General features: G+C 43.0%; 1 protein-coding gene across 1 annotated transcript in view; it reads right to left on the minus strand.

Annotated features, from left to right (window-relative positions):
* CBLL1 (Cbl proto-oncogene like 1) overlaps nt 1-1,381 on the minus strand; it is a 17,952-nt gene extending 16,571 nt beyond the window's left edge. The window contains exon 1 of the mRNA XM_007944381.2: nt 1,369-1,381. Coding sequence (XP_007942572.1) covers nt 1,369-1,381 — 13 coding nt within the window. The remainder of the gene's footprint in view (nt 1-1,368) is intronic.
* Nucleotides 1,382-13,657: the final 12,276 nt, after the last annotated feature.

Here is a 13,657-nt window from a genome sequence, read left to right on the forward strand (position 1 = left end):
TAGGTACTAAGCCACCAGAGCTAGTACACTTAAAATAACTCAAATCTTTACCATGGTCTTCAAGTTCCCGCAGAACTTGACTCCTGCCTTCCTTTTCAATTTCCTTGTAAGGGTCTTCACTCTTTACGTCTTGCTAACTTAACTAAGCTCCAGCCAACTGGCCTTCTTGTATTCCTTTCCTCAGAGCCTTTGTGCCTGCTGGAAATAGTCTTTCTTCTGCTTACTCTTCTCATTCATCAGATTTCAGAAGGACCTTCCCTGATCACCTTCTCTAAAGTTTTTCCTATTAATATCTAACACAGCACCCGTTTACTTTTTTCAAAACACGTAATTTGTAAACATTTTATCTTTTTAAAAAAACTTTTTTACTCTCTTCCCCAACAGAATGTAATTTCCAGCAAGGCAGGAACTCAGTCTTGTTTACTGTTCCAACCTCAGGCTTACAAATAAACACAGATACACACAGAAACGTGTAATTACATAATTAAACATGTGATGACTAAGGACATACATCCCAGTCACTACCTAGACAGGAAAAAGTTTTTTCCCTACCTGTGATATGATTAACATAACTGTATGGAACACTTCCTAACTTCGAGTGCACTTAATTTTAATATCCATGAACCACGAGAACCAAAAGCCACCAAAAAAAAAAAAAACACGTAACAAAGCGTGCAGCCAATCTTATTTGGAGAAATAGCTAAAAATGTCTCGATTTTACACTCCTCTAAGTAAATGTTTCCAAATGAGTAAGGACCACAGCCGAAGCGCGGGGGCATGTCTTAGGCACAGACAGAGAAAGATGCTCCAAGCGTGATTTCCGAAAACCATATCCGACTTTTTCCTCCAACTCCAGCCCATGGAGGGCCAGAGAGACAATAAAGACAGGAGGTGCCCACTGCAACCCCGCCCAAAACCGACGGCGACAGCAGGAAGTCTCCAAGCCACTCTCGCCCATCCACTCCCAGCCCAAGCGGAGAGCGCAGTGAGGATTCCCCTATTTCGAAATTCGACTCTACCCGCCAGTCCTCCCAACGCAGAAGAGAGCACCTCAGATGAAGGGAAGAAAAAAAGCCAGCGCTCTCTCATCCCGCCGAGGCCTGCGCTGCCCGCTGTCCCGGCCCGGAGCCCAGTAGAGCCAGAGGAGAAGCGGCTTTTGCCGGTACTAAGGCTGCTACTGCACCGGAGAGTAGGCCAGGAAGCAGCAGGCCCCTGCCGGGCACGGAGAATGGTCTACGAGATTTCTTTCTCATCACCACACTCCATTGCTTTGGAGCGAGTACAATCCCTCTATACCCACTGGGCGACTGGTCCCAGGCTGACCAAGGGGGCATGGAACTGGGACCCCCACTGCCTCCGCCTCCTTACCAGTGTGATCCATGATTCGGCTCGCAGGGCACAGTGGGAGCGGAAGTCAACCGCGCCGGAGTCGCAGGGAGCGCGTGCGCGCTCACCTTCCGGAGTCCGGAAGGCGGAAGTGGGACCAGGTCGCTCAGCTCTTGCCTCCAAGTGCTACCTTCTCTTACCTCCCCAGCCCTACTCCAATGAGGGAGTCAAGCAGTTTGGGCAGAGAGAGAAAGAGCACGCGAAGAGAGTCAGTGTCTAGATTGCTAAGGCAGCTCGTCATATGCTTCAAAATAAAGTACCCTTTAACTATGGAAAGGAGACCGGCAACAGCGGGGTAGGGGTAGCGCAGTACTAGTCGAAGACTTGAGCTCGTGTCAGGTAAGGCGGCCTCTCGCTCTCCGCGGAGCGTTGCCTTCTGGGACTTGTAGTGCGCAGGACCTTGGAATCAGCCTGGCGTACTGCGCAGGCTTGGCCGTTGGGCTGGCCCCACCCCAGCGGGCGGAGTAACGGTTTTGTAGATCCTAGGGTCCGCGAGCTACTGTCTGCTCCACTGGTTCTGAAAAAAGTGTAAACACCCGCGCTCTGGAAGGCGTCCTCCAGTGGGAGGTTGCCCAGAGGATGCTTGAGCTATATGAAGCTCCCAGCTAGAGGAAAAGACTGTGCTTATTGTCCAACATTTGCTTTCCCGTAACGAGCTGCATAGACCTACGAAGAGCAGACTAGGTATTAGCTCACGTTTCCACCTCTTTAAGTTTCTAATAACAGTTGAAACACGTTTACATAGTGCTTGACTACCACTCATTTTCTAGAGAAAACGCTTGTGGCGCTAGGATCCCTTAGAACCTCTCCGCAGGACTGGGGACCGCCGCGCAGCTGCCTCGTACTGCGGAGGACACCTAGCAATAATGCAATACTGTGCGGTGGGACAGGCAGGGGCGGGGCACTGCGGGAGGGGAGCAAAGAAATGGAGTGAGGTGAAGAGAGCTTTAGGGCTTGGCGGGAGGGCAAGGTGGAAAGGAAAGGCCTAAGATGAGGAAGAGAGAGTTACCACAACAGGAGATACCTAGTTCCAGTTCTTGGTCCCAAGGGTTTGTGGTTGCTGCTGCTTTCATCTTCCCCAGCCAAAACAAAAGGATAGTGCCAAAAGGTTGTGCCTTAAGACCTTCACTGCAGTCTCCACCTCGCGGACTTGGCTCATTTGTGTCCACTCCCTTCTTCGCTCCTTTGCACTTGATGCTCTCACATGAGTGGAAAGGAACACAATTAGTGAAAAACACAAGCTCGGGAGACAGGGGATTTGGGTTCTATTCTTGTCGTCCCTTGGTGACGACATCATTACCTTGTGTTGTTCACGCTTTCGGTGCCAGAGTTCCTAGATCCAGAGCAAGTTTTTCTGTTGACCTCTTGCAGAATGGTTTTCTCGGTATTGAATTCTGAATTAAGAAACTGCAGTGTGTTGTATCTACACAGTTAGGCAGTAACAGCTTCAAATAATACTATGATGATCAGTTCTATTTATTTGGTGATTGTTTTACTAGCATCTTTTTGAAGACTTTTCTGTTGTGACTGTGTAAACAGGTTTTTAGGTACATTAACAATTCAGGACATTTGTGAATCAAAATTACCCTTGCTTTTGTTAAAGTGAAAAGTTCTGTAATACAAAGTGGCTTTCAGATGCTTGAGTTGTTGGTACTGTTTTTGTTTGGGGGAGGGAGGAAAGCTTAAACTTTCTCCCATACTTTATACCCCTATTTCTCTAAAAACTGCTGATATGGCCGAGCACTTGTCACCAATTTGGGGAGTAAAGGAAGACTAATTTTCATCCAGGAAGTGCTTTTTTCTTTGGTATTCTTATATTTAGCTTCTTACCTAAATTTCAGCTTAATGTAAATCCAGGTTCAGGAAACCATGGTTGGGCATAGAATGTTTTGGTTAATCAAATATTTTGATTATTATTAATGTATACTGATGCTGATATTAAAAGACTTAGAATAAAATATGGTACTTTCAAACTATGTTTTACAAATTTTAATGTGTAAGTCGGAAGTTTTGACAGCATTTTGTGGCACATCAAGTTACTAAAATTAATTTTCTGAGTGAAGACTCACTTATTTTAGATTTCCTTTGATAAAGTGTTAAATAATCATTTATTGTATTATTTGATTTAGCATCTGTTGCTTTCAAGTGTTGCCTCAGTATCTGTGCTCTGTATCCATTTTCTTCCTTAATTGTAGTGGCCTTGTTCTACTATTAAAGTAGCAGTGTGACAAATTAGTTTAATGTCTTTTTCTAAACTAAGTGAAACTGTACAAAGATTTCTATTTTATTACTGCCCTCTGGTTTGACTTTTTGGTGATCAACGTGCCATCATCAGTCACAATTTCTTTATTGAAAGTCCATATTATACTTATTTAAATGTTGTGGTACTGGTCTAAGGCTTAAGGGATAGTCATGAAAACAGGAATCTGAAGCAATGAAGCACACATTTTTATTGTACTGACAGCTAATCCGTGTTCTTCAAAGCTAGTGTTCTTCAAGATGTTTTAACAGCTTTCATTTACATAGTGCAAGGTAAAGTTTAACAGAATCAAGCTCAGAGAGTTTGGTTTTGCAAGAGCTTGTTTCAGACCCCTCAGTACTAACAACAACAACAACAACAAAACATATTATTGCCAAGTTGATTCCGACTCATAGCAACCCTATAGGTGGGAGTAGAGCTTCCCCGTAGTGTCTAAGGCAGAAAATCTTGATGGAAGCAGACTGCCACATCTTTCTTCGGCAGAGTGCTGGTTCAAATTGCCAACCTTTTGGTTAGCAACCAGATGCTTAACCACTGAGCCACCAGGACTTCTTCATTACTAATCAGAATCAATTCCGATACGACTCCATGTATGTCAGTATAGAAAACCGTAAGTTTTCAGGGCTGATTTTTCAGATATAGATCACTAGGACATTTTTTCTGAGGCATCCCTAGGTGGACTTGAACCTCCAACCTTCCAGTTAACAGCCGAGTGCTTTAACCCTTTGCACCAGCCATGGGATCCCCTCAATGCTAAGTCAGGATAGTAACCTTCGTCCTAATGTTCTTTACACTGTATCACACTGCTTCATTGAGAGTGCTTAAGACTGCAGAAAGGAGCCCTAGTGGCACGGTGATTAAATGCTCAGCTGCGAAGCAAAAGGTCAGCACTCTTAACCCACACGATTGCTCTGTGGAAGAAGGATGTGGCAGTCTACTTCCATAAGAATTACTGCCTTGGAAATCCGGTGGGGCAGTTCTGTTCTGTCCTATAGGGTCACTGTGAGTCAGAATCCAAACGATGACAGTAGGTTAAGACTTCAGAAGGCAAGAGCTGTATAACTAATGGTACCTATCTCAAGGGCCATACAGACTAGCATTTCTAGCACTTATATAATTAGAGACATACAATTCTGTTCAAAGTATTTAGAGGGAATGCAGTACTAACTACATTCAAAGAAAGTAATGATTGTTAGAACTGAGGGAAGTTATATAGGCTTTATGAAGGGATTTAAGCTAAACCTGGATGGATGAATAGAATTTGGAGAGGTGGAGAGCACTGAGAGAGGGATATATTGAACAGGGAAGCCTGTTCAAGGGCATGAATATGAGAACTATTATGGCTTATGTGGAGGAGAGTGATCACCTTGACTTGTACTGTTGCTCCATATTAAGGAGTGTGATAGATAGTTCAGGGTATGTGCCAGCGACTGGGCCATGATTCTCAGTGGTTTGGCAGTTATGTAATGATGTAATCATCCCTGATGATGTGATCTGATGTGATCAGCCAATCAGTTGTAAGGGGAATTTCCTAGGAGAAGTGGCCTGCATCCAAATATATATGGATGTTCTGGCAAAACTCGCTCACTTGCTCTGGATCCTACATCTGGCTTCTCATCATCTGACGTCCGTTTCTTGGGGTTCGTCAGCCTTGGTAAGTGGGAGTCCATGTTGCTGAGCCTATGCATAACCTCCATCCCTGCCACCATGGCCACTTTGTTCATGAGCTCATTGAGCAATGACAGGAGTAGCTGGGAAAAAAGGATGGCTGGTTTCCACTGAACATGTCATCCTATCCACCTGATTATTGAAAGTCCTCCTTTGCTGAGGTCACCTTTTGGTGGGCATTCACATGAGACACAAATATCTTTATTCCTTTGGCCCATTCGCAGAGATCCATCCACATACCTCTTCCCCATACATCCTTGTCACCGATTTTCCAATCATGCTCCTTCCCAGACCATCCAGCCAAGCCATTGGCCACAGCCTGAGAATCCGTATATAATCACACATCTGGCCATATCTTATTCCATGCAAAGTGAACAGCCATATGCACGCTTCAAAGTTCTGCCCATTGGGAGGATTTCCCTTCACCACTGTCCTTCAGGGAAATCCCAGAAAGGGGCTGCAGTGCCACTGCTGTCCACTTTCAAGTGGTGCCTGCATATTGTGCAGAACCATCTGTAAACCAGACAAGAGTTTTCTCTTCCTCAGTCAACTGATCATAAGGAACTCCCCATGAGGCCATAGGTGAAAACTGGGAGAGGGAAGGTCAATGTGACTGGAGTGGAGACCATAGGCATTTGGGCCACTTCCTCATGCAACTTACTTGTGCGTTCAGGTCCTGCTCGAGCCTGATCTCTGATATACCACTTCCATTTAATGATGGAGTGCTGCTGTGCACGTCCAACTTTATGACTCTGTGGGTCAGACAACACCCATTTCATGATGGGCAGCTCAGGCCTCATGGTGACTTGGTGGCCCATGGTTAGGTGTTCAGTCACTACTAAAGCCCAATAACAAGCTAAAAGCTGTTTGTCAAAAGGAGAGTAGTTATCTGCAGAGGATGGCAGGGCTTTGCTCCAAAATCTCAAGGGTCTGCATTGTGATTCACCAATAGGGACCTGCCAAGACTCCAAACAGCATCTCTATCTACTACAGACAGTTCAGGCACCATTGGATCAGCCAGATCATATGGCCCAAGTAGCAGAGTAGCCTGCACGGCAGCCTGAACCTGTTGCAGAACCTTCTGTTGTTCTGGGCCCCACTCAAAACTAGAAGCTTTCTGAGTCACTTGATAAATAGGCCGCAGCAACACACCCAAATGAGACATATGTTGTTTCCAAAATCCAAAGAGGCCCACCAGACATTGTGCGTCCTTTTTAGTTGTGGGGAAAGCCAGGTACAGTAACTTATTCTTCACTTTAGTGGGAATATCTCGACATGCCCCACACCATTGGACCCCTAGAAATTTCACTGAGGTGGAAGGTGCCTGAATTTTTGTTGGGTTAATTTCCCACCCACTAGCATGCATATATCTCACCAATAGGTCTAGAGTCATCTATACTTCCTTACTAGGTTCCAATCAGCATAATGTCATCATTATAATGGACCAGTGTGATGTCTTGTGGAAGGAAAAGGTGATCAATATCCCTACAGACTAAATTATGACATAGTGCCAGGGAGTTGATATACCCTTGAAGAAACACTGTAAAAGTATACTGTTGGCCTTGCCAGCTGAAGGCAAACTGCTTCTGATGGTCCTTTGAAATTGGTATTGAGAAAAAGGCATTGGCCAGATCAATAGCTACATACCAAGTACCAGGAGATGTACTGATTTTCTCAAGCAATGAAACCACATCAGGAACAGCAGTTGCAATTGGAGTCACCACCTGATTAAGTTTACGATAATCTACTGTCATTCTCCAAGATCCATCTGTTTTTTCACAGGCCAGATAGCTGAATTAAATGGGGATGTGGTGGGAATCACCACCCCTGCATCCTTCAAGTCCTTGATGGTGGCAGTAATCTCTGCAACCCCTTCAGGGATATGGTACTGCTTTTGATTTACTATTTTTTTAGGTAGAGGCAGTTCTAATGGCTTCCACTTGGCTTTTCCTACCATGATAGCCCTTACTCCACATGTCAGGGACCCAATGTGGGAATTCTGCCAGTTGTTCAGTATATCTATTCCAATTATGCATTCTGGAACTGGGGAAATCACTACAGGATGGGTTTGGGGACCCACTAGACCCACTGTGAGAAGCACCTTAGCTAAGACTTCATGAATAATTTGACCTCCATATGCCCCCACTCTGACTAGTGGGCCACAATGACACTTTGGGTCTCCTGGAATTAGTGTCAGTTCAGAGCCAGTGTCCAGTAATCCCCAAAAAACTCTGATTATTTCCTTTTCCCCAATGAACAGTCACTCTTGTAAGAGGCCTCAGATCCCTTTGGGGAAGGCTAGGAGAAAGATTGACATTGTAAATTTTTAGCAAGGTAGTGGGGTCCTTCCCTAAAGGGACCCAGCCTCCCCTTCATTCAAGGAGTTGTGGGTCTGTAACTGACTCAAGTCTGGGAATTGATTGAGAGGCCATGACCCTGTATTCTGGTGATTCAATCTAGGCTGCTGTTCATGTGACCTAGAATTCTTCTGTCTATACAGATCAAGTAAATATTTAGTAGGTTTGCCATGTACTTCACTACTAGGAACAGCATGCGCAAGTTGCCAATGCCATAATTCCACATGAGTCAGACTATTCTGATTACTGTTCTGACTCTGCTGTCCATTATGGTAAACATGCTCACCTTGCCTGTGTCAATTAACTGCTGCCACTTGGCCCCTATTACCACAGGGTCCAATCAGCCCCATCATAGTTAATGTCTTAGGGCAGTTCCCACTGTCAAATCTGTCTTACATAAAATAGCAATCACAGCAGTCTTCAAGGATGCTGAAGCTCCCTTTACAAATTTATCCTCACCATACTGGTGAAAGGCATGTCTTCTGGACTCTCCGTTTCTGGCTCTAGGGGTCTAATCTGATAAATCCATTCTAACAGGCCAATTTCCCTAAGCCTCTGGATACCTTCTTCTACTTTATACCAAGGCAGGTCTAGTACTTCAACTTAAGGTAGGCCACCTCATAATCCATGCTTCAGTAGGCCAACCAAATAAACTATTAGCTCCTTTCCTAACCTCTCGAGCTGAAACATTGAATGAAGAATCCATACTCAGTGGGCCTAAATCGATAAACTCAGACTGATCCGATGTTACGCTCCTTGCACCATTATCCCACACCCTCAGTAGCCATTCCCATACATATTCTCTGGGTTTTTGTTTGTACATGTTAGCAAAATCAAGTAGGTCTTTTCAGGTGTAGTGTACCACCTGCTTTGTCACACTTTGTATTTTACCCTTTTGGGGCTCGCTTGGACTTTAGTTATAGGTCTAGCAACAACAATGGGTGGTTGGGGTAGTTCCTGAGAACATTCAGCAATGTGTTCTGTGGCCTCTGCCTCAGGCAATGACCCAGCAGGAACAGTTGGGTTAATCCCATCAAACTGAGGTAAAGGTTTCTCAGATGGGAGGGATTCAACAGAATTTACAGGCTCCATATCCTGATCTTCCTGACTATCTGCCCATATGTTCCCATTCCAGGCTTCAGGATCCATTGATTTTTTTTCCCCAATCAATGCCCTCACTTTAACTACAGACACCATCACCATTCTGCATTGGCAATCTAATTGGTGTTGTAATTCAGCCACCCTTACAATAAGACTCTGGGTTTGGTTTTCAGCAATATCAGCTCTGTTACTAGAAGAAATAAGGCTTTCTTTCAGAGCACAACTGGAAATATTGAGGTGTTGTATGTGGCGCTTAAGCTGAGACTCAGTAGCTCTGAGCTCATCTGGCTCTTTCACTACTTTGTCTAGTGTAAGTAAGACGAACCAACCAGCTTCCTTATATTCCTCATGCTGACAAAATTGCAGAAAAGTATCAAACATGCGATCACCCAGGGCCTCACTTCTCACAAGTATTTGATCTGTTGGTGGTACTATTTTGCATATTAATGTTGCCACTTCATGCTGAGGATTATCAGGGCCCTCTTTACTAAGGGAGGCAGGGTCATCAGTGCCTTTACGATTAATCAAATTAGAGAAACAATTTAGGAAGCCCATCCTTACGATTTTGTCTCTCTAGAACCACTCCTGGTACCAAATGTGTTAGGCTGGGTTCTCTAGAGAAGCAAAACCAGTAAAGCTTATATAGAGAGTGAGAAAGAAAGAGAAATTTATCTTAGGAAAATGGCTCACACACCTATAGAAGCTGGCAAGTCCCGATTTCTTGGATCAGATGTCACGCTGGACGCTTTTCCTGATTCATGCAGCTGCAGGGGCTGAGGAGCTCAAGGTTGGCAGGCAGTGTACTGGCTGTTGATTCCAATGAATGACGAATCCAAGATCTCCAGGCCAAATTGTGGATTGTTCGCTCATGGACAGTTGTAGACAGCACAACAGAATCCCGATCCACAGAAGAGTGTCTCTTTTCCCAGGATGTCCATAAATATACTGGAAGCAGTTCACACCCCTAGGGAAACTCCCTTTCAACGGATTGGCTGCTCAAAACATATACATCTGAACTCATCATTGGAACAACCCACATCACAGTTGCTTAAACCACACAGAATTGTGGTCCAGCCAAGTTGACATACAGCTCCACCTATCACAGGCACTGATTAGAATTCTTAAGGAGCTAGTGACAATTTATTACACCAGTACTGAGTTCACTCAATAAAATGAGCAAAGGGCACCCAATGCTTGAGGAGAATAGCCTATGTCGATAGAAGTTCTGAGGGAGAAAAATATGACCAAAGAATATTGTATATAGATGTAATTCAAGTATAAAGGCAAAAGCAGTCATTCTCAAACATGAAAGAACTCAAGCAACACAGCATCCTTGAGCTTTTCTTGGAGGAAAAAAATACTTTGTGGTATATGTACACATAATCAACAATGAACTCCAGCCTTAGGAGAGAAAATTCAGGAAGTGAAAACCTGTGGTAAAATAATTTATTCAACAGCAAGTATATCTTAAGTGCCTGCTATGTGCCAGACACTCCTAGTCACTTCAGATACGTCAGTGAACATAACAAATATCCTTCCTTGCCCACATGAAACTTCCATTCCAGTGGAATATAGCTGGTTTAAATATAGAGCTTTAGTAATACTGAACAACTAGGGAAATTATGATTACGGAATAGAATGTACATGTTATAAGCATGGATAAAATAAATACAATTAACTGAAAAGTTGTGAAGTGAACGGAGAGGTAATGGGAAGCTTGTGAGTGCTGATTTTGCACATGAAGTCAGTCTTCATTATCTAAAATTGAAAAGTAGTTTAAAATATTAAAAATAACAGCTCCAGTTTCTTAAAAGGAGCTCTGGTGGGGTAGTCCCTAAGGCATTTGACTGCTAACCAGAAGGCTGGTGCGTCAAACCAACCAGCCACTCTGCGAAAAGAAGGTTGGGCAGTCTACTTCCAGAGTGATACTGTCTTGGAAACCCAAGGAGGGGTCGCTATGAGTCGGATCCAACTCGATGGTTTTTGTTTTTGGAACCTCTTAAAGGTTTTCATATTTTTTTAACCTAGAAAGACCTTTCAGAAAATAATCCCTCTTGTGTTAGAGGGGGAAAAAAAAATCAACTTCACATTCAAATAAAATTAACTAAAATTAAAATGTTTTAATTAAAAATAGCATCTACCATAGTCCACAAAGACAGCGTTCTACATCTTACTTTGGTGAGTGGGAACTGGAGTCTTAAAAGCTTGCAGGCGACCATCTAAGATGCAACTATGGATCACTCCCCATCTGGAGCAAAGATAGTGAAGAAAATCAAAGATTCTAGGAAACAGTTGGTCCAAAGGACTAAGGGACCACACAAACCCCAGCTTCCAGTACCCTGAGACCAAAAGAACCATCTATGGTGTCCAACTACCACTACCAGCCACTCTGATTGAGATCACAAAAGAAAGTCCTAGACAGAGTGGGAGAAAATCAATATAAAGAAGACCAGACTTACGGGTCTGACAGAGACTGGTAAAACCCCTGAGACTGTGACCTGTAGACACCCTGCAAGCATGGAACTGAACCCACCCCTGGGATTGACTTTTAGTCAAACAATCAATAGGCCTGTAAAGTGAACAGTAACACCAAGGAGGAATGTATTCCTCAGAACAATCAACTCTATGAAACCAAAAGGGCAGCATTTGCCCAAAAGCAAAGCTCAGAAGGCAAGCAAGAAGGATGAATGGAAATGAACACAGGGAGGAGGTGGGAAGAGTGCTGTTACATTGTGGGGACTGCACAGAGAACTTTCACCCAGGCCACAATATAAAGTTCACAGTTCATAAATCAATAAAAGTAGCATCCATGGTATACAGTCAGTCTAAACAGAAACTGCTTCAGGTATTTTCAGTGAGGGAATTTAATACAGAAAATTGGTTATACAAGTAACGCAAGAGCTAAGAAGCTGAGTGGAACAGTGAGGTAAATCCGATTAGGAAGAGACAGAAACCACTTAGCCACTAGGCTGGAGGGACAAAGAGAGAAAGCAGTGTTCCTAACCACAGGGGGTCAGAGGAGACACAGCTGCTGGGAAGATTATACCCCTGCTTCTCCCTTTCTTCTGCCCTCCGGTCTCCTACCATACTCCAATTGATTGACCCCAGTCAGATGACAGTTGACAAAGGAGTCAGGGAAATGCAGCTACAGGGGCCAAACCCCTGCAGTACAGATAGAGCAGAGGCAGGACAGGAATGGGTCTGAGGATACACAGCCCTTGCGTTGACAATGAGGCCATTCAGGGCCTGACTAAGGCCTGCGAGGACCCTAAACACTGATAATCTGTGGTGCCCCTCCTCTGCTTACTCACAAATTCAAATAGGAGATGAGTTTTATACATAGAAATATATATGTCTGTGTATATATATATATATATATATATATATATGTACATATACGTGTATACATACACACACACACACATATATGTATGTATTTGTGTTTGTGTGTGTATGCATAGGACCTCTGGTAGCACAGTGCCTAAGACATTTGACTGCTAACCAGAAGGTTGGCAGTTCAAGCCCACCAGTTACTCCGTGGAAGGGAGATGAGGCAATCTACTTCTGTAAAGATTTACTGCCTTGGAAACCCAATGGGGGTCACTAAGAGCCAGAATTGACTCAATGGCAGTGGATTTGGCTTTTTTTTGTTTGTTTGTTTCTATGTATGCGTGTGTGTGTCTTAGCTATCCACTGTTACTACTTTTTAAATGTGGCTATAATATTATTGATTGAATGTAAAAGTGACATATGGTATTTTAGCAGACTGAGATGAACTGGATTATATAATTTCTAGTGGATGTGGGGTACTAAGATTTTCACTGTATATCATATTTTCTTCAAAAAAGGACATTCTACAACAAAGAAAATAAGTCAATGAACTTAGTTGTTTCAATAATCAGTGTAAAATTCTGTTCATCTCCCACAATGAAAAATTGACTTTCACCACTTTTGCTTTAAACAGCTCATACTATGAGTCGGGGCCGAATCGACGGCAAACAGCAACAACAACAACAACAACACTTTGAATTTTGCTTCTTGTTCATAATAAATGCTATAATTATAAATGAACAAATGAAAATATGTCATAAAATTTAATGATCAAAAAACCAATTTTATAACAAATTATTTTTAGATAAGACCTTTCTTCTCTAGCATGTTATAATTAAAAACATTTCTTTCCGTCATTTGCTCTTACAGATTCTTCAATCATTTCATCACAATTAAGCTGACAAACAATATCTACTTCCATACATAATAAGGAAAATGAATCAAATCTTTCTTGAATCATTGTTGTATGCTGAAGGTTTTTGAGTCTTTTAAAGGGACAAAAATGTGTATTCTTTTGTGCAGTTTGTGATCATTAAAGTTTAGAATATGTAAAAAGTAATTTCAACATTGGAAAATAGGCATCGTATTTTATTTTCTCTTACGGAATCAAATTTGGCTTTCCTAAATCTAAACTTTGTTCTCATGTAAGAAAGAAATTGTTGCACTTCTCTGTAAGTGTTTGTATTTAAGACATTGAGATACTTTGTATTTAAGACATTGAAATACTTTCTTGGAGGCTTCATGCCTTCTGAATCAGGTATATCCACATTGTTTTAAAAGGAAAATCTATTTGAAAGAACTTCGTACATGTTGGCCCTTCTTTTCATGCAAGATGTGAGTGTATCAGTGACAGTGTGGTAGGTGAATATGTGAAATTGATCTCTGGCACTCAGTGATACTTCTGAAGCACTTCCACATGTATTTGTTCCTTGCTAGTGGTGGCATAGAACCTAAGGCATTTGACTGCTAACTAGAAGGCTGGCGGTTCAAACCCACCAGCCACTCCTCGGAAGGAAGGTTGGGCAATCCTACTTCCATAGTGATACTGCCTCGG

The sequence above is a fragment of the Orycteropus afer genome, unplaced genomic scaffold (genome assembly GCF_000298275.1).
Source record: "Orycteropus afer afer isolate SDZICR_OR568_19922 unplaced genomic scaffold, OryAfe1.0 scaffold00007, whole genome shotgun sequence".
Taxonomy (NCBI): domain Eukaryota; kingdom Metazoa; phylum Chordata; class Mammalia; order Tubulidentata; family Orycteropodidae; genus Orycteropus; species Orycteropus afer.